We start from the raw sequence: 22150 nt of genomic DNA on the forward strand, positions 1-22150 counted from the left end.
AATAATTGTTAAACTTTCTGTGTATAGAGTCCACCGAAATAATGATTGTGATTAAACTTAAATACTCGTAACTGTATTGATAGAGTGATACTTAGGCTAAAATGATAGAATGCTATTGAGAACGCGCACGGTATGAGCGACGACCGAACATGAAATGTGTACCTAACTATATTGTGTTTCTTGTATTGAACTGTAAATCACTCTTTTTGGTAAACATCTAGCTCGTACATACATCATGATGTAAGTAAGAACCTATTGCACAAATTAATAAAAAAAGAGAAAATTAATAGGTAGTTCAAATGAAAGTGTAAAGAAAGTTGTCTAGGTTGCCCTGCCGCCCACGCGCCGCCCGTGCCGCCCACGCGCCGCCTGCGCCGCCCAGGCTACCTTGTGGTCCAGACCAGAGCCCCGATTACGGTAACTTATAACGTCAACAATCCAGACACGCTTCTCGATTCTGCGATACGATTGGTCGTTCAACAGCGTACGTCAGCTGTTTTAACCAATCGTATTGCAGAATCAGAAACGCGTCTGGATTGTAGACGTTAAAAGTTACCGTAATCGGGGTGCAGGCGCACCACGACAAGCAGTTACGCCACGATAGCCGAACGGTAAAGGGGTCGGTCTGGCCGACTCGTGATCCGGGGTACGCGGGTTCGGTCCCCGGCGCCACTCGACTATTGTCGTGAGCTCACTCATGATACAAGCATATTTAGCTTATTACGAGGGGCTTACCGCCCGCCGTGGAATTTTGTCTGTCACAGAAAAACTGTGCGTCCCTGTTTCAAATACCGGGATAAAAACTATCCTATGTCCTTTCCCGGGACTCAAACTATCTCTATGCCACATCAAAATCGGTTCAGTGGTTTAGGCGTGAAAGCGAGACAGACAGACAGACAGAGTTACTTTCGCATTTATAATATTAGTATAGAAGTATAGATATAGATTTGTGCAATAACAAATTACTACTAATCTTTAATAAATAATAATAATAAAATAAATCTTCCTGATGATATAAAATGCGTTATTTTTAATCTCTTAATAATTGTGTAAGTGTGACTCTACATCTTATAAGAGAGAAAGGTTACTGGCTGACTGACTCACTGATTCATCATGAAATCTAAGAAACTGCAAGTGCTAGGAGTCTCAAATTTTGCAGGGGGGTTCCTTTTAGAACGTAGGTGCTCACTCTCACCACAGTAGGTAGGTACATATTATTATACAGGCTGTTCGTGGGTGTTGACCCCAAGTGAGCTACTTTTTTTAATTATTGATATTTTTGTTTTTATTCAATAGGGAACATGCATCGATTTTAATTGCTTATTATTTTTAATTTGATTTTGAAATAAAAAAACACAAAAATAGTTATGAAATGGAGTACAGCAGAAAATATAACGATGTTTGAAGAAGCTTTGTATGGATATTTTTTGTATTACTTTCTGGGGGCACGGCAGTGCCCCCACCAAGTCGAGCAAAAAAGCGGCACGGCCGTACCATCCTTTTCTCGAAGCAATTCAGGCCATTTTCGACCGCCTGTAACTTCGTTGTGGATAAAACTAGAAGGCTGAATTTTCATTAGCTATGCAGGCATTGTAAAGACACGGTATATTTAAAATTTCATTCAATTTGAACCAGTAGTTTAAGAATTATAACGGGTCAAAGTTACTTAATTTTGTCACTCACTGACTGACTCACTGACTCACTGACTCACTCACTGACTCACCGATCATCAAAACTCTAAGGCACTTCTAGCAGACCTAGAAGCTTCAAATTTGGAATATAAGTAGTGTTTGGTGTATGAATCAAGGAAAAACTAAAATATTTGGGGGCACGGTAGTGCAACCGCCAAGTCGAGTAAAATTTTTCAATTTCGGTCCAGTTTTCTAGATACATAACTGCTGTCTACAAAATACAAAAAGAAATGAGATCCCATCAAAAACAATACTTGTCAAAAAAACCAAGTCTCGCAACTCAGTTGTTCTACGGTAAAAAGTTGTGAGATCCATGTAATACCAAGTCCAGGCCAGGAAATCTTTAACGTTTTACATAAATATATTGACTTGGCCATCGCATGAAAACACGTGTAAATTAAATTATTTAAAAAAAAAAAAATAGTCTAAAATTAGTCTAAATTTTGTTTAGTTCTGTGTAAATGTAAGATCTGGTTTATCTGTGTAATATTCTTAATTTAAGGTGGTTTAATTAATTATTTTTATATGCATGCTGTGCTTACATCGAGTAGGGTAAATCAGTATGAATTGATTTTACATTCATTACTTACTTTTGCATGATATTTGATTGTACCCAGTTTTGTAAGCCAAATAAAAAAAAATAAAAAAAACTGCTACGCCGCAGAAGCGATCGACACTGGTTACATTTGTGACATTTCATTGACATTCACCTTCACAAATGGCTAAGCTCTAACGCTCAAGGCATCATCAAGGCATTCCCTAATTTAGTCAAGAGTCGTGAAGGTCGGTCCTCGCCTCTTCTAGCCAAAATTATGAGGTGTCTTTGGATGGACACGAAGAGGACCAAATTTTCACAAGACGGTGCCGAGTGCAGAGTACAATGGTTTTATTAATTAAAATATTTTTATTAACACTTATTCTCTGATGTAATGAAGAAATCAGAACAGTGCCCGGATTGCGCTAAATATTTTCAACTACAACTGGATGACTAACGAACATCAGCTGTTTGGACAAATTCGTATCGCGGTGTCGTTTTGACAGCTAGTTCAAACGAAATCAAAACGTAACTGCTTCTTTGTGTAAAAGCTGAAAGAAAGCTACTTTTTCTCAAACGCCAGTCGAACATTTGCTGTGTTTTCGTGAAAAAGTAAGGTGTTCGGACTTTTAATCGGCCCCACGCTTTTCCTGGTGTACATCAACGATCTCTGCTCCCTTCCCATCCTTGTTCCCATCCCATCCCATTCCCATCCAATTCTTTGAACCAAGCATACAATTATTTTTTTCGTTTTAGTACAACTGCATTTCAGGATAAAGCTTGTTTTTTAAAAAGTTTTTTTTATTACAATTTTATTTGATGTTATATCGAGTGAACCCGAAGTGCTCAGTGCGGTCCGGAGGCATGGCATCGATCGTGCCAGACAGTGCATCCGTGTACCTAGAAGGACGTCACGTCCAGCAGCATAAGTAAAAATAATGTGAAAATGACAGAGAGGGCCGATAAACCAAATTAAGTACAAGATGCTCTTAAAAATATTATTTAGTTTGTTTGGAAAAGTAAAAACAGAAACTAGCCTATTTTTTTGGTTTTATTGCTAGGATCCAATTTTTCTAATATAATTAGATGCCCTATTAAAATTTCGTCTGTCTTTTGGAGGTGACCTTATATGTATAAAAAAAACCTTCTAATGCTCAACGTAAAAAAATCTCATAATATGACGTTCTCCATTAACAAAATCCCAACAAATACCCTTAGTGGTCTTCGATTAATCGCCAATACTCACCCCCTTCTATCTGACCTACCTTGTAACTGTTCACCACTGTCTTCGACTGATGAAATTAAATATCTAGGCATTACTATAGATTCCAGACTAACTTTTAAATCCCATATCGTAGCTACAGCCGGGAGACTCCGCAAGCTTATGTTTGTCTTTCGTAGGCTTCGTCACGTAGCAGACCCCAGCCTTGTCAGGATAGTCTATGTAGCCCTCTGCCAGTCACTTTTTACCCTACTACGGCAAAGCAAAAGGAGGGTTATGATTTTGACAGGCTATGTAGGTATGTATGTATGTATGTTCATCTGTTCCCTCGTAACTTCTAAACTACTTATCAGAATTCGACAAATGTCAAATGTAAACCGTCACAGCCACCGCACCGATAACAAAAGATCCGTCGTGGTGGTTGCAGACCGAAGCAGCTCGGCGCGGGCCGGGCGGCCCCCCCTGCCCGTCGTCCGCGTCGCTTCGCAATCGTCTGACTCCGGCCTCCGCCCGCAGTCCGTACGCCGCCACGCGACACGAAACTGGTTTGATAGTGCGACGTTATCTAATAATAATTCTTCAAGAAACGCATATAGTTTATTTCCAACACACAATTCTTTAGTGAATAATTATTTTACCTAAAAGTGTACTACTTCACCTAAGCTGATACTTAGGGTTAAGTGACGTTAGTGAAACATTTATTGTTGTCCGTGATTCCGCGACAAAAAAACAAGATGGTGTAGCTTGCGCTGCGAGTTGAGTGCGCTCGTGCGTCATCGTGCACGATCGGAGGAGCTCGGCCGCCGCATGCCACGCGCCTCGTCTGCCCCACTGGCGCTGCTGCATGTTGTTGGCCATGAAATAACACCGCCAAAACAAACAACACTAGGAATAATTATTACCGAGCCAAATGTCGTACTTCGAACAATATCTCAAATATAACACAAAAATGAAGTCAAAGGCGAAGAAAATTTTAGAGGAAATACACCCTCTCGCCATAATCAAAGAAGTAGAGAAATGGCCGGTTTTGTACGCGAAGGACAGCTCCGATAGGAATAACACACATTTCAAGATCAAAATATGGCACGAAGTAGCAAAAGAGGTGTTCCCAGATTGGCACAGTTATTCTAGAGAAGACAAAGATATCAAAGGTAAGTAGTGGTCCTACACCCATCCATGCTAAGTAATAGCACAAAATAGAAATGTTGTGGTAATAGTTTCAGAATAAATAATAGTAGCAAGTAGGTACCTACCTACACATAAAAAATGCGAATGAGTCGAGATTCTGACACGCTAAAACCACAACTACTAAAACCGCTGAACCGATTGAGATGAAATTCGATGCAGAGATAGATAGTTTGATTGAGTCCCAAGAAAAGACATGGTAGGTATTTTGTTTTTTCAGGATTTTGAAAAGTGAATAGGTAGTGCAAGAATGTCCACCTATTATAGTTTTTGTTTAATTGTCTTTTCAGTTTTTGAAGTAAAAAAGTAAAAGTAAAAGTAAAAAGTATTTTATTTGCCAGCAAAAAAATTTACAGTCTGTTTATCTAGCGGCTGCTGCACTAAGCTGTGCTTGTGTCGCGGCAGCCTTAAGTAACACAGGTTAACAATTGTTGATAAAATATAGTGAGGACACACGGTACATGGCAATTAACAGTTATTAAACTCTTAAGATAATTAGAATATTTTTAACTTAGACTAAACAAAACTAAACAAAAAGTAACTGAGGTAGTGTGTGTAATGTGTGTGTGTGTGTGTGTGTGTGTGTGTGTGTGTGTGTGTGTGTTGTGTGTGTAATGTGCGTGTAATGTGTGAGTAAAGTGCTGTGATGTTATGTAGTGTGTTTAAGGCTATTTATATGGAGGCTCAGCGCGGAAGTAAAGCTTCTGTGTCCAGATAATCAAGGCCTAGCAGCCATGACTCGAGTTCGCGTTTTGCGCCTGGTGTTGTAAGTGTTTTTATGTTTATATTACGACAGACTTTATTATAAACATGAGGCAGAAGGAAGCAGGAGTGGCGTTTAGCAAAAGCAGTTCGAACCGTTGGGACTGGAATCTTAAAAATTCTCCGTTTAAGTAGTTGTTCGTATTCAGGAGACCTTAGAATAATGCTATGCATACTGGTTGTTGCTTTTAAAAAGTACAGCTGTCTTACTCTTAGGACTTTTGCTTCATTGTATAATTGGTTGGTATTAAATTTGAAAGGTTTGCGCAACATCACCTTAATTACCGCCCGTTGGGCTCTTTCTAGTTCTATCATAAAGGTTTTTCCGGCACCACCCCATGCTCTGATGCAGTACATTAATAGTGATTGACAGAGAGCCTTGTATACTAGTAGTAGAGTACCTTTAGTAGCCGAGTACCTTAGGTTTTTCATAATATATATAGTTTTCCGAATGCGGGATGAAAGGTTGGAGATGTGGGCTTTAAACGACATGTTTTCATCTACTGTGACTCCCAAGTATTTTATCCTATCAGTTCGATCAATTCCGTTGCAATTACAATTTAAAGCATTCATCATGTCACAAAGATGTAATCTAAGTTGTTTCGAGGCAGGTGCTTGTGTTTTTATTGTTTTGTGGAAAGCTATATGTTTAGATTTTTTGGCATTTAATGTCAGAAGGTTACTACTGAGCCAGTTAGCGACGGTCTTCAGACCCTGTTCTGCCCTTTCATAAACTCTATCCCACGAGGAGTCTTGGAAAAGAATCACTGTATCGTCAGCATAACACAATATGTCGGCTCCCTCGAGTTTCAAATTTAGGATGTCGCTCATGTATACGATAAACAGGGTTGGACCTAGTATGCTTCCCTGTGGGACACCGTACTCGACCTGGAGAGCATCGCTTATCTCAGAACCGACACGGACACACTGTTTGCGATTTGAGAGGTAGCTGGAAAACCAATCATTAGCTATTCCTCTAATGCCTACCGCATTTAGTTTCTGTAAAAGAATTGGGATTGAGACCGTGTCAAATGCCTTCGCGAGATCTAAGAAGACACCAAGGCAGGATTTATTTTCATCTAGTGCATTTACAACCGTATTTGTGAGCAGCAATACTGCGTCTTCTGTTGATTTTCCACATCGAAAACCGAATTGCCTCTCCGGAATGAGATCGTTATTTTCTAAGAATGCAACTATTCTCTTGTTCACTACCTTTTCTAACATTTTAGAAAAGATGTTGAGTAAAGAAATGGGCCGATAGTTGGACGGACAACTTTTATCTCCGCCTTTGTGGACAGGAGTAACTAGAGCTAATTTCCAAGCTTGAGGAAAAGTTCCTGAAGCTAGGCTGAGGTTGAAAATGTGAGTTAACGGTTTTATGATGTGATTCCTAAGAAGTTTGATAATCAGGGGTGTACACTTGTCGATGCCGGGAGAGCTGTCTAATTTTAAGTCGCTAATAATGTTATTTACCTCTTTTTCGTCTGTTGGAGTCATAAAGAATGATTTAGATGTTAATATTTCGGGTGCTGCTGATGCCGCTAGCGAGTTTTCGGTTACGGCGAGCGTAGTAAGGATTTTGTCAGCCAGGTCCTTTCCTACATTGGCAAAGTAGCTATTGCAGTAATTTAAAGAGGAGGAAGGATCGTTTTTGGAACTTGTTAATTCAGTAGGGGCTTTACGAGTTTTATTTAAGTGACATATATCCTTTATTGTATTCCAGAGTCTTTTAGGGTTATTTCTATTGGTTGTTAAAATATGGTTCTCGTACTCGGATTTAGTTTTTTGGAGAATGTTATTGAGAAAGTTTCGATACCTTTTATAAGTAATTTGAATAATACTATTTTCCGGATCTCTCTTAGCTTTTAAATGCAAACGGTCTCTATGTTTTTGGCACCTGATAAGCCCGGGTGTAATCCAGGGTTTCAAATTGTATTTGGATCGACTAATTTTTATCTGTGTAGTGTTACTTTTCAAAACAGAGTTGATTATTTCGCTGAAAGAAGACTGCGCTTCGTTAACGTCCTGGGAGTCAAGGACGGGTGTCCAATCAGTTGAGGATATTTCATTTACAATTGCCTCATGGTTTACCCTATGTCTGTAACGCGGAGAAATGTTTTTATATTGGCTAGTTTTCATCCCTAGTAAGCATGTATAATGATCCGTGATATCTGTGAGGCATACCAAACCTACGGCCTGATCTGAGGATTTAACAAAGAAGTGGTCAAGGCATGCGTTGGCTCTGGTAGGCTTTGTTATGGCTGGTATTAGTTGATACTCGCTTAGAAGTGATATGTACTCAGTGCTTTGTTCGCTTAGGGGTTGAGCACATATGTCAAAATTCAAATCACCAGTTATAATAATTTTACTATTTTTACTATGGTTGAGAAGTACTGAGTTCAATGACAATAAGAAGTTTCTAATGTTTGTTGCATGTCATTCGTCATGTCTGTCTGTCTGTCCGTCCGTCTGTCCGTCCGTATGTCACAGCCATTTTTTTCCCGAAACTATAAGAGCTATACTGTTGAAACTTGGTAAGTAGATGTATTCTGTGAACCGCATTATGATTTTGATGCAAAAATAAAAATAAAAAAAAAAAATATTGGGGGCTCCCCATACTTAGAACTGAAACTCAAAGTGGGGGTGGGGTATCTATGGATAGGTCTTCAAAAATGATAATTATCGAGGTTTCTAAAATACTTTTTTTTCTAAACCGAATAGTTTGCGTGACAGACGCTTCCAAAGTGGAAAAAAGTTGGTCCCCCCCCATCTAACTTCTAAAATAAGAAAATGAAAAATCTAAAAAAAATATATGATGTACATTACTATAAAAACTACCAACGAAAATTGTTTTGAACGAGATCTAGTAAGTAGTTTTTTTAAAACCTCGTAAATCGTAAACAGCTTATTACCGCGTAATCATACAAATAACTTAAATTAAAAAAAAAATATTTTAATTTCATAAATCAATGGTACGGAACCCTTTGTGCGTGAGTCCGACACGCACTTGGCCGGTTTTTAATGCAGGTTTTTATTTCATTTTTAGTGTGTATAAATAAAAGAGAAAATGAGAACGCAAAAAATGTGCTGTTTGAAATTTTACATAAATATTTATTACTAGCTGTGCCCGCGTCTTCGTACGCGTGAAAACCCGTTTTCACAACATTTTTCATATAGCCTTTCTCGATAAATGGGCTATCTAACACTGAAAGAATTTTTCAAATCGGACCAGTAGTTCCGGAGATTAGCGCGTTCTAGTAAACAAACACACAAACTCTTCAGCTTTATAATATTAGTATAGATTATTATACTTACCGAGTACCTAGTAAGTATCGTGAAAAACTTACATTAGGCAAGTAAACAAAATATGCTCATTAAATGGAAAATAAAATATTTTTTAAGGGACCAAAACGCAAGTAGTTAGGTACCTCCCATTAGAACAAGAAATTATAATTTAAAAAAAAACTTTTTAAAAACAAGCTTTTATCCTAAAATGCAGTTATACTAAAACGGAAAAAATAACAAGGTTCAAATAATTTCTAAAGCTCGTATCGCGCATGGAATTTATTACTTCTTTTTCTCTGTTTGCGCTAAGCTAAATGTGCTTGTGTCACAAGTGGGCTCACCAAAAAAGTCAAGCGGCGGGATTCGAACCTGCGTTCCTCGGATTCCTAATGTTTGGCCAAAAAACGTTTCCCAAATTATCACATCGCAAATAACGTTTCGCAAATTTTCATTTGGAAAAACAACTTATTGCAATTTTTTAATTCGCAAATTTCGTTTTTGGCATAATTATTATTGTTCACCAAATTATTGTTTGGCAAAGTATGTTTTGCCATAATTATGTTTCATTTGGCAAAAATATTTCACGATAAACAATTTACAAAATAATTTGATTAGTGCATAGAATGGAATACAAATAAGCTTGTGGTTATTATTTTGTTTCGTGGGTAGTTAATATAAAAAAAATCTATATTAATTTTCATATTTCATTATTTTTATCGAAATCTGTAATCACCAAGTCGAGCAAAAAAGCGGCACGGCCGTACCATCCTTTTCTCGAAGCAATTCAGGCCATTTTCGACCGCCTGTAACTTCGTTGTGGATAAAACTAGAAGGCTGAATTTTCATTAGCTATGCAGGCATTGTAAAGACACGGTATATTTAAAATTTCATTCAATTTGAACCAGTAGTTTAAGAATTATAACGGGTCAAAGTTACTTAATTTTGTCACTCACTGACTGACTCACCGATCATCAAAATTCTAAGGCACTTCTAGCAGACCTAGAAGCTTCAAATTTGGAATATAAGTAAGTAGTGTTTGGTGTATGAATCAAGGAAAAACTAAAATATTTGGGGGCACGGTAGTGCAACCGCCAAGTCGAGTAAAATTTTTCAATTTCGGTCCAGTTTTCTAGATACATAACTGCTGTCTACAAAATACAAAAAGAAATGAGATCCCATCAAAAACAATACTTGTCAAAAAAACCAAGTCTCGCAACTCAGTTGTTCTACGGTAAAAAGTTGTGAGATCCATGTAATACCAAGTCCAGGCCAGGAAATCTTTAACGTTTTACATAAATATATTGACTTGGCCATCGCATGAAAACACGTGTAAATTAAATTATTTAGTGCGATGGCCAAGTCAATAATTTATGTAAAACGTTAAAGATTTCCTGGCCTGGACTTGGTATTACATGGATCTCACAACTTTTTACCGTAGAACAACTGAGTTGCGAGACTTGGTTTTTTTGACAAGTATTGTTTTTGATGGGATTTCAATTTTCATTAACAATGAAGGTGATTCTAGCGCTCGGCGGCCGCTACCGCGGCACGCTTCGCTCGCCTTCGCGCGTTAATGGTCACTATTCTAACCTAACCTACTATTTTCTGCAATACCTACCTACTTTCTGCAACCATACTGTTTTCTGCAATCTCTTTGTTTTACATAAAATTTTGGTGAAAACCATGATCATGTGCCTATGCTTTGATTTGTGGGTAACGGTGGGTAAGTAGGTATGTGAAGTGTCAATTTGACCAAACAAATTATTTGAAATATAATATTTGGCAAAATAAAACATTTGCTGTATTTAAAACATTTGCCAAGTAAAATTTGGCCAAATGATAATTTGACTAAATGAATTAGTTGCGAAAAGTACAGTTGCTAAGAGTAGGCGCACACCGTTGATTTTTCGTCGGCCGATAGTTTAGTCGGGCAATTGATCAGTATGGGCATGTATGGGAGTGTACACTACGCCGATTCGATTTGGCCGATTCTTCATACAGTTTAAAAAAATCGGGCACAACTATCGGCCAACTAAAAATCAACGGTGTGCGCCTACTCTAAAAGTTCATTTGAGAAATGAAACTTTGGCGATAAGTTGTTTGCGAAGTGAAATTTGGCGAAAAGTAATTTGGCCAAACGGAAGGATACCGTCGCGACTAGTTCGACCCACGCCACGGTTCGACCCCTTCACCGTTCGGCAATTGTGGTGATTTGGTAGATCCTACTACGAGTAATATTATAAATGCGAAAGTTTGGATGTCTGGATGTTTGTTACTCTTTCACGCAAAAACTACTGAACGGATTTTGATGAAACTATACAGTATTATTGTTTATAACCCAGAATTACATACATAAATCTGTGACAAACGAAATTTCACGCGGGTGAAGCCGCGGGCAAAAACTAGTATATCATAAACCCCATTTGATTTCGACATTAAGCTTTCGGTGGAGTGTGGATGATACACAATACATCATGAATGTACATACATACCATGGTTGGTATCTACTGATAGGTACCCATTTAGTCCCAATAAATTCTGGGTTTTTTGGACCAACTCTTTAGTAATGTTTATCTTTTTAGTTTCAGATTTAATGAAGAAATGGCGCAATCTGCGGGACACGTGGAAACGGCATGTGGAGATAGAAAAGAAAATCAGCGAGGGGCTCAACATCAAGAAAAAAGTGTACGTGTACTACCACCACATGGCCTTCCTGCTGCCGCACCTGCAGGCCGGCGACAGCGAGCCGGAGGACGGCCCCGCGCCGCTGCCCGCGATGCACGCGCCGGAGCCCGCGCCGGAGACCGCGCCGGAGACCGCGCCGGAGCCAGCGCCGCCGGTGCCCACGCCGCCACTCGCGCCATTGTCCGCGCCGCCACGCGCGCCATTGTCCGCGCCGCCACTCGCACCATTGTCCGCGCCGCCCGCCAAGAGGAGGAAGCTCAAGCACTCCTCCTCGTGCGTCCACCTCGAAGACATCGACGAGGACAAACACTTCCTCATGTCTCTGATACCGTCTTTCAGAAAAATGAATGAAGACGAAAAACTGACCGTTAAAATGGAAATACTGAGAGCTATAAAAGGAGTGAGGGATGGCTCTATCTCATCACAAGTCAATTTTAATTATGAGGTGGTGGATTCCCTTGGGTTTGCTATGGATATAGATACTAGGGGTGATGGTATTAAAAAAGAAGTGTGTATCAATGAGGATGATGAATTAATCGATCTCGAAGCTGAGGCCGTCAATGACGACGGTGACGAAGGGGAGGAATATATTATTATAAGACACTAATGTTGTGAGTATACTATGTTATTGAGTCATAATCGTGGAACCGGTGAGGATAGTGATCGTGAATCGTGACAGCGACGCAGCGAGTGGGTGACCTATATACGAGGGGCGTGTCACGGCGGCTGGCGATGCTGAATGCAGCGCGCGCGAGCCGCGACGCGCGCGCCCGGCACCAGTCGCCACTCGCCCGACGGGTTTCGTGTGACGGTTCCCCAACGGATACGATTTACTTTGGAACTATAAAACGTACGCATTCCGCACAATGCGTTGATAATTTTTAAGAGAAAATTGCACCAAGTTAAAAAAAACTTGTTAGTTTTTTACCTCCGACTTTATCAATAAAACTATTGAATTGTTTCCAGTTTTATTTTTAAATAATTACCTACAATATCTAACGCAATTATTAAAGCTTACGAAATTAAAACGTTAAGGTAGAGTCATTCTATAGTTAGCGACCACTATTGTAAAGTAAAAAGATAGTAAAACAGATAAAAGCACCAGTACAAAGAAAATACAAGCGAACAGTATCTTATCGGCGACCACGGCTGCGATCGCAATAATGACAGCAGACAGGATCAGGAAGATCCAGAAGACGATCATGAACCAGATGTAGACCTCACAGAGAGTGTCGCTCTCAAAGACGGCTGCGAAGAATAGAAGAATGTGGACGGCGCAGAGCAGCACGCCGAAGACGCCGCTGCCGAGGCGCACCGCGTCGGCCGCGGCCGGCACGGCCAGCGCCAGCGCGGCGCCGCGCCCGCGCGCGAAGCCCAGCACGAACAGCGCCGCCCAGCACAGCCCCACGCCCGCGATGCCCATGGCCGCCGCGCGCAGCGGCACGCTGCTGCAGCAGCGGTGCAGCGTGGGGCAGTTGTCCAGCACGTATCCCATTTTGCACTCGCAAACTTTCACCGATCACTCCTACGACACCTACTATGTTTACTTTTCGAGAATATTTTTAACGTGCTCGACATAAAACACTTTAAACGCCCCACTTCACACAAACCTGTTAGTCAATGTCAAAATTGTTTCAATCGATCATAGACAGAGAACAAGTTTAGAGAAGTCACGTAGAATACAAGGACAGGGTGTCCACATTCTGGAAAGTCAGGGAAAGTCAGGGAAAAGTCAGGGAAGCTCATAGCAGTCAGGGAAAGTCAGTGAAATAGAGGGGTCACCTGGAAAGTCAGGGAAACATTGAGATTTTGTCTACCAAAACACTGTTTGTCTCCCGAAATTTCCCAGTGATTGTAAAATAAGGGATTTAATTAATTTATGCTCTAGAAAGACCTTTGATCTTGACTATCGAAGCAATTTTTTTTCAGGTTTGGAGTGATTTACATTATGACTTTGTTTTTAGTCATAAATTATATTACTCCTTTTTAGTTTTTTATCTAATGAAGTGGATTGATCTAAATTATGACACAATTTTGTTCATAATTAGATTAGGTACTTTCATATAGTTTTTTTTTTTCAGGATTAGAGTGATAGATTAATAGGTAGACTGTTATGATTTTTTTTGTCATAACTAGATTACTCCTTTTTGTTTTAATAGTTGTACTGCCCGCTCGTTGCCCGCTCCGGCGCCGCTGCCGCGCCGCTGTTTTCGAGAACCGGTCTATTTGATTTCACGCGTAAGATCCTGCCGCTGCCGCGCCGCCGCCGCTCCCGCCCCGCTGCCCGCTAAGTTCGAGGCTGAGGCCTTAGAGTACCATTTTGGAATATTAGATAGTTGCTTCAACTTTAAAAAAACTTGCCGCAGTAGTGTTCATCCTTTTTTTTACAAAACGATGAGTCAAAGTGGTGTGAAAGTAAAAATCGTTCAAAATTTTAAGGAAATAAAATATTTTGATTAACTTTTGTGTAAAACCTGCAAGTATTCTGGGGGTTTTAAGAGTTGGGGTGAACAGCAGCACTACTTAAGTTGCCGATATAAACAGAAAACCAGGAATAATTGAAAAATTGTGGTCGTGGTAATGTAAAATATCATAAGGGGTGTCAATTTTCGTTGAATTTCATAATTTATTGTGTAAGTTAAAAAATAATTGAGATAGATTTTTTTCATTATTTTTCCTAAAGTAATCATGACTATGTCCATCCTGTGGCGTCGGCTTATCCTTGAATTTTGGGACATATTGTATACATAGTTGGTCAGGGAATTTTGAGAAAATTGTCAGGGAAAGTCAGGGAAAAGTCAGGGAATTTTTTCGAACATTTGCAGTGGACACCCTGAAGGAGATTATAATATAAAACTTACCTTTAACAGCACGCCGCATGAGGCGCGTGAGCATGCGCCGCACGCCACTCAGCTGCGCCGCGTGTGTCCGCTTTTTGTGTTTCTTCACACCCACTATTTTTCTGCACTTCACCTCTTTTAGACAGACACTTTCAACACTAGATACTTCATCCATCACTCTGTTCACTATTGTTTTCGTTTTGGTCACTTTTGCTTTAGGCATTTTTATCGGCGGGAGCGAGAACCTCGCGGGGTTCATGCACTTGATCGGCCACAGGTCGTCGGAGCTGTCGGCCGTGGACGTGTCCTGCGGCGCCGGGAGCTGCAGAGGCGGCAGGATCCTGTTGTACGGGACCAGGCGCCGCGCGTACTCGTAGCTCCTGGAGCTCGAGCCCGAGCTGAACCATATGTCGCTGGACAGCAGCGAGGAGGAAATCGTGTCTCGTGGTATTCCTAGATCGATGGTGCACTTGCGCGTTTTCGCGACGCTGACGAGATTGACCGGGTTCTTGTGGACCCTGGCGTTGCCGAGGTCGAAGCTGAGCTTGTCGGAGGACGCGGTGGTGTTGGTGTCGTAGGAGTCGGCGGTGGAGGACCAGAAGTGCAGCGGCGACACGGGCTCCATGTTGAGGAAGGCGCGCGCCACGTGCGCGGGCGCCGCGGCCACGGTGGGCGGCTCCGGGGACAGCACGCCGAAAGGGTGCGTGAAGTAGAACAGGCACAGGGGACGGTCCTGGAAAATGATCAGCATTAATCGGTTATTCAGTCAACACAACAATATCGAATCTACCTAGTCACAACCAGTGGCGGATTAAGAGTATCCGAGGCCTTAAGCACAGAGCCTGTGTAGGCCCTCTATTGCTTAAATGGAAATGGAAGGAATGGAATGGAAGGTATAAAGTATAAAATGAAAGTTCATCAAAATAGAAAGTGTGGTAGGTAAAATGTAAAACTTAAAACATTATTTTCCTTGCCTTAATCAGAGCAAACTCCGAGATTACATCGTCGAAATTTATCCGACGAAGTATGTCTGTGTCATGTTTATTTTAATATATACATTTATAAATATATACACATACAGTGTCCCGTAAAAAAAAATCTATGTGTCATTTTGTCAAAATAATAGGCATTTAAAAAAAAAACAAAAAATCTACTCCCGGTGACGGTCTTTTTACTCGTGTTGCCACAAATCTTCACTTTTTCAAAATTTTTTTTATGTAACCCTGAATAATGCTTCTGTTTAAAATTTATTGTACCCTTAAGACTCCGCCTTTATCCGAAACTATCCGTAACTTTTGAATCAGTTTCGGTTACGGTTATGGATATATTTTTTTATTTCGGATATCCGATAGTATCGGTTACGGTTACGGATATCCATAACATCCCTGCTTGGTAAGATGGCCCTCTCCGTTCCGCTCATACCTTTTAAAATGGCTTCTCCACCTCACTTAAGCCAGAAACTTGAATTTTGGGCACATTAGAATAATAAATATTTAACCAAGGTAGATAAAGTTAAAAACGGGATTATTTCCAAAAAAACAAAAATTGTCGACAATTACAGCAAGAATTTACCAAGTGTTATACCATTTTGGAATCCTTAATCCCATCAAAAACAATACTTGTCAAAAAAACCAAGTCTCGCAACTCAGTTGTTCTACGGTAAAAAGTTGTGAGATCCATGTAATACCAAGTCCAGGCCAGGAAATCTTTAACGTTTTACATAAATATATTGACTTGGTCATCGCATGAAAACACGTGTAAATAAAATTATTTAGTGCGATGGCCAAGTCAATAATTTATGTAAAACGTTAAAGATTTCCTGGCCTGGACTTGGTATTACATGGATCTCACAACTTTTTACCGTAGAACAACTGAGTTGCGAGACTTGGTTTTTTTGACAAGTATTGTTTTTGATGGGTATTATAAAGAGGAAAACTTTGTTTGTTTGGTTGTAATGAATAGGCTCAAAAACTACTGGACCGTTTTTAAAAATTCTTTCACCATTTGAAAGCTACATTACTTACGAGTAACATAGGCTAATCTCTATAAAATGTAGGTATGAAATGAAACGCCTCCATCCTCTGCTGGCGCGCCAGCAGAGGATGGAGGCCCCTGGAGAACAGGGGCCCCAAGCACGTGCTTGTAGTGCTTATACGTTAATCCGCCACTGGTCACAACAAACACTTTCACATCTTATTCAATTATAATAGTGGCATTTTGCAACAAAAATGTTGTTGAGGGTCTACCTCCATACTTGTTACAATAAGACTACATCATATTTTCGAAATATGTTTGTTTATAAATGTTTATACCTTTAGTATAGTGAATAGGTACTAACCTTATCTACACGGCATGTTTCACTACTAATAACACACCTTTAAGTCATCCGTTGAAGTGGACGCATCAGATCTTGGGCCATTCATTTTCACTCGACTGCTACTTGTACAGCTGTGTTGCGCGCGGAAAGCTCTTCGCGCAGCTTCCTGTAAACATTTTCTAGATATGCCGCGGTAAGGTTTCGGTCGGGGCACGCTTGGTGATGGCGGTCGCAGAGGCTGGCGGGAGGCGCGGGCCCGACTGCCGCGGCGGCTGGCACGCGACGCGCTCCGATACAGGCGATGCTTCGATACGCCGCGCACAGGGGAGCATTGTGAATGCGAACACATTTTTAACAAAAAGCGCCAAATCGGGCACCCAGGGGCTTTGAACTTTGCAAGTGAATATTTAAACTTGGACAACAATAGACAATTCTTAGAAATAACACCCGCTACGTCAGCGTGACGTCATATCGTTCGATCCTGTTGTCTCTGTCTTAGAGAGGGAAGGCACGAGAAACCGGCCGTCCCGCGCACCGCGACACTTTGCTCGAGCGCTTGGCTGTGACGGACGTTCTCTCGGTTCAGGGACTGTGATATTTGTGACCTAGATCATTATTTCTGGCATAGGCATATTTCTTTGTTACATTAATTTGATTTGTGGAATTATTGGTTTCGGTTATGTAATAAATCGATATCTGCTGGTGCCGTACATTACTTTTAAAAAGCACTCTCACCTCTGATCCTTAAGATCAGAAGTGGGATTGACCACGCGTTCTAACCGTTTTTGCCATCTATTTTTGCCTTAGTTTGTGATTATCAGTGCAGTGTTGCCAAATTGGAGGCGATAGGTGTTAGAGGCAACCAGCTTTCTCTATTCCGCAGTTACTTTACAGGTCGCTCTCAGTCGGTCGTAATAGACGGAAATGTGAGTTCTGAGGTCCCTATAGAGTACGGTGTTCCCCAGGGAAGCATTCTCGGCCCCACGCTTTTCCTGGTGTACATCAACGATCTCTGCTCCCTTCCCATCCCAAACTGTAAAATTATTTCCTTTGCCGATGACACAGCCCTCGTATTTGCAGCCGACTCATGGGGTGACACTTTCCGGCGAGCACAGTCTGGATTTCACCAGGTCTCCTTATGGTTACAAAAAAACCTTCTAACGCTCAACGTAAAAAAAACCCATTATATGACGTTCTCTATTAACAAAATCCCAACAAATACCCTTAGTGGTCTTCGATTAATTGCCCATACTCACCCCCTTCTATCTGACCTACCTTGTAACTGTTCACCACTGTCTTCGACTGATGAAATTAAATATCTAGGCATAACTATAGATTCGAGACTAACTTTTAAATCCCATATCGTAGCTACAGCCGGGAGACTCCGCAAGCTTATGTTTGTCTTTCGTAGGCTTCGCCACGTAGCAGACCCCAGCCTTGTCAGGACAGTCTATGTAGCCCTCTGCCAGTCACTTTTGATTTATTGCATAACCTCTTGGGGAGGTGCCTGCAAGACTGTCCTGATAAAGCTGGAACGAGCTCAAAGGGCCATCCTTAAAATTTGCACCTTCAAACCGCTGCTTTTCCCTACGTATGAGCTCTTCCAATACTGCCAAGTTTTAACCGTCCGCCAACTCTTCATCTTGTATATTGTCTTAAAACAACACCATCTAGCAAATTTCGATCCCTCTGTTGTCCGACGTAATCACCTGGTAGTTCCCTCTTCTTCTTTTAAAACTTACTTCTCTCATCGCTTCTACTGTTTCTTGGGTCCTTTTTTGTATAATGCTCTTCACCATAGCCTCTGTCAGTTTCTGGCTCTGTCCAGGCAGACGCCGCGGGTTTTTAATACCCAAGGTGTAGTGTTGGCATTCAAATATGGCCTCTGCTGACGGCGACGGGTTAGTAAGCACATTATGCAAACTTTGGGCCTCTTTTGTGCTTACTGTTCTAACTAATCTACGGATAATAGCATTCCGGAGCTATTATTCGTAGGACTAGTAATTTTCTTTCACTAATTGTTTTTATTTTATTATTCACTATCTGAGTTTAGTTAATTTGAACGTCAGTTTGGGTCTCTTATCGCAATCACATGAGTGCACGCATGGGATTGTGCTAAAAGGCTGTGATCTTTCTAACATTTGTGAATTTTAACTTCAAGAAACGACGGTTTCACTTTGGTTCCTTGTAAACTGTCATACATTGAACTTACACCACTGACATTCCAGATGATTACCATGGAATCGACTAACATTTGTGAATTTTAACTTCAAGAAACGACGGTTTCACTTTGGTTCCTTGTAACTGTCATACATTGAACATATACCACTGACATTCCAGATGATAACCATGGAACCGAACATGGATGAACCAACCTGGTGAGGGTCAGCCTCAAGCTGCACCTCAGGGCTCCGAGCATCAGCTTCCTGCGGACCAGGGCTGCGATGACCAGCCTTTGGCGGGTCCGAGCTGCGCAGATCAGTTTTCAAACGTCGGGGAGGTTATGCTGCGCGCGGAAGAAGCCGTGGCTGATGGGGAGCAGGCAGCGGTCGAGGACGCCGCACGATCAGGAACGGCCGTCTTAGAAATAACACCCGCTACGTCAGCGTGACGTCATATCGTTCGATCCTGTTGTCTCTGTCTTAGAGAGGGAAGGCACGAGAAACCGGCCGTCCCGCGCACCGCGACACTTTGCTCGAGCGCTTGGCTGTGACGGACGTTCTCTCGGTTCAGGGACTGTGATATTTGTGACCTAGATCATTATTTCTGGCTTAGGAATATTTCTTTGTTACATTAATTTGATTTGTGGAATTATTGGTTTCGGTTATGTAATAAATCGATATCTGCTGGTGCCGTACATTACTTTTAAAAAGCACTCTCACCTCTGATCCTTAAGACAATATTATAGGTGGCAAGTGCAATAGGTATTTTGTTTAGGAAATTAATTAATCGTCACTGTTTGAAATCATCTGTATTTGTCATATAAATCTTCATGTTTCCTGCCTGTGCAATATTTAGCTTCTTACTATATCTTTTAATACAGACTTAGTTTACAGGCTACCTTTTATCTACATGACAGGATAAAGCTTAAAAAAGTGTACATCATACATACGAACTGTCATTAATTGAATTAAAAATATACTATACGTAGATTAATGATGATTTTAATAGACTTTTGTGTTCATGCAGCTATTGTAACTTAAAAGGTCAGCGGGTTCAGGTAGCAAGGTTGCTGTTATCAAACAAGTTCAGGTGTCGATATCGACATAGCCCCGCGGCCTGGGCCCGCTCCTGGCTGGTAGTGGTGCACCCCGGAGACGTCGCGAGCGTCCGCCCTCGCACACTTGCACTCTATCTATTCTCTTTCTACTATCGTTAGCGATATAACTATAAAATAATTTTGTATCTCTGCGTTAAAATACACCAAGTTAAAAACAGAAAAAAGTTCTGTAGAATCTGCACTCTCACATTACACAATAAAAAGCTCTCGTTTGGTTCCTTACAAAATTAAATGGATCAAGGGGACTCTAGAAAAGCGGCAAAAAATTAGGTAGAAATTATACTATAGGAATTTACTCATTGTCGTCATTTGCCTCGGTTATACAGAATATAGTGTATCCTACACAGCAACCTGAGCTTGACATACAGATTTCAGAAAAACTTAAAAAAAAATGGTAATGCAAGAGTTGGTTCTATTCCCATCTAGGGCAATTCGATTTTTTCAAGTTTAACGTTGAATAAAGTAGAAAAGAAGCGTTTCGATGATTACTAGCGCAGACCGCGCGCCGCCCCGCGCCTCGCCACAGGCTGCGCCCGCCTGCGCTGCGCAGGACAACCCTTTGTTGCGCCCGGTGCGTTCGCGTTCGTGTGTAAATAAACAGCATTCGTTTTTAAATAACGCCGAATCCACGTCACGAGTTTGACCCAATTTCGGCTTGAATCAATTCGGAACGTCCGGGTTCGTGGAGGATAGTCGCGTGTTTAATATTTACTTATCTACAAAATATGGGTTAAGTAATATTGCTTTGACGGGAAATGGGCCAGGGTGAGTTAGCTTAATTATATAACAGCTGTACGGATTTGAGGTTGGTCGTGGTGTGATTGATACCAATATATTGATTGATACAAATATACATATGACGACCATTGTATTCATTAATATCAATACTTGTATTATCAGTGTTTCGAGTCCACTAAGACCTTCGCCCGGAGACTCTAGCGACCGCCACACGCATGTACTCTTGTCATTTTGTAGAGCGCGTAGTGTGTTAAAAGTGAACTTGTTTATTAATGTAGAACAGGCACTATTCGCTTGTCTTGTCGTATAGGTATGGAACTATGGACAAACAAGACCAATGAATTACTTACTACTGACAAACCGCGACTCTACCTACCGGATGCATAAGCAAGTCCGCCCATGCAAAGAAAAAAGTCTTAGCTTTTCATAAAGCGATATAACGCTTTCTACTTCCTCATAATTATGCAGCTCCACCTACGCTTATTGGGAAGAAATCTATAGTTTTCGTATTGTTAACTAAATCTTATTCAAAACAATTTGCTCAATCAGCTTAGTGGAATGAGACATCTAGCAGTTATTTCTGAAACTACTCGTAAACGTGTGTCGTAGATCTTTTGTAAAGTGTATTGTGTAAAAATATTTGTCAGTATAAGAAAAACGTAATTATATAGTAAATAAACTTGTAATATACATTATAAGTCAGTACAAAAAACCTCATTTTTTTAGTTAACTTCAGTTCCTTCATGTCGAAAGCCTATTTCCACATATTATATGAATTAGAGCGTATTTCGTAGTCGTAGCCATAGAGTAACTTGTCGTAGCTCTACAATAAAGTTCCTGAAACCACCATAAGATGTCGTTCTGTGGCAGTGTCTTATTTAGCTCTACCGCTGTAAAGAAATGAGTTTTCTTTCTGAGCTCTACAATGGTTTCTTATAAAATTATTGTGGAAAGGATTCCGCGTAATAAAGCGCGCTTTCACCTTCGGCACAGATTTGATATTAGTAGGTACCTACAATATGTCCTTCGGGCTGATAAATCCAGTATCATCTCATCACATTCAAGCAAGCAAATGAGTTGCAGAATTCTGCGGAAGATTTTCACATTGCGGTCTTAAAAAATAATGAATATGAAAAGTTGACTTTTTGCAGGTTTCTATTATAAGTAAAAGGCAGGTAGTATTATTTGTGTTTAGTCTGAATGTATAATCTGCAGTTATGAACATCTACCTGTGCCTCTACCTACTAAGTATGTCCTGCGCTACTTAGTTGCTAAAGAAGTCTGATGATAAAGTTTTGGCCCAACTAATTTGTTACGACATAAATAAACCTATTTGCTGCCGCGGTCCGCTCGGTCCACGAGCTCTAGGAGTTCAATTGGAATCAATCTAATGTTGAGTGGCGGAGGAGCGGCTCTGCCGTCGTTCTCTAATGAGTCGGCAATCAACGCTACACGCTCCTAGCACCCAATTATTGATACCTATTAAACTAAGTTCATAGACCTGATTTTAGGGATCTCTGGTGAATTCTCAATGAAATGTTTAAAAGATATGTAATAGAGTATCACACACAAGGTTTGATATAATTTACGTTTGGCAGTGCAGGATTAGA

General features: G+C 40.7%; 2 protein-coding genes across 2 annotated transcripts; one reads left to right on the forward strand and one right to left on the reverse strand.

Moving 5' to 3' along the window:
• Positions 1-3944: 3944 nt before the first annotated feature.
• On the forward strand, positions 3945-12326 carry LOC114350947 (uncharacterized). The gene is made up of 2 exons (XM_028301916.1): positions 3945-4599; positions 11263-12326. The coding sequence occupies exons 1-2, from the start codon at positions 4359-4361 to the stop codon at positions 11970-11972; spliced, it is 951 nt and encodes a 316-aa protein (XP_028157717.1). The 5' UTR covers positions 3945-4358; the 3' UTR covers positions 11973-12326.
• A 709-nt stretch (positions 12327-13035) lies between these two features.
• LOC114350942 (uncharacterized) lies at positions 13036-16948 on the reverse strand. The gene is made up of 3 exons (XM_028301908.1): positions 16581-16948; positions 14198-14938; positions 13036-13068 (listed from the first exon to the last, which is right to left on the reverse strand). Exons 1-3 carry the CDS (start codon positions 16869-16871, stop codon positions 13036-13038), a joined length of 1065 nt encoding a protein of 354 aa, XP_028157709.1. The 5' UTR covers positions 16872-16948.
• Positions 16949-22150: the final 5202 nt, after the last annotated feature.

The sequence above is a fragment of the Ostrinia furnacalis genome, unplaced genomic scaffold (genome assembly GCF_004193835.3).
Source record: "Ostrinia furnacalis isolate ACB-3 unplaced genomic scaffold, ASM419383v2 OfSCF1026, whole genome shotgun sequence".
NCBI lineage: Eukaryota > Metazoa > Arthropoda > Insecta > Lepidoptera > Crambidae > Ostrinia > Ostrinia furnacalis.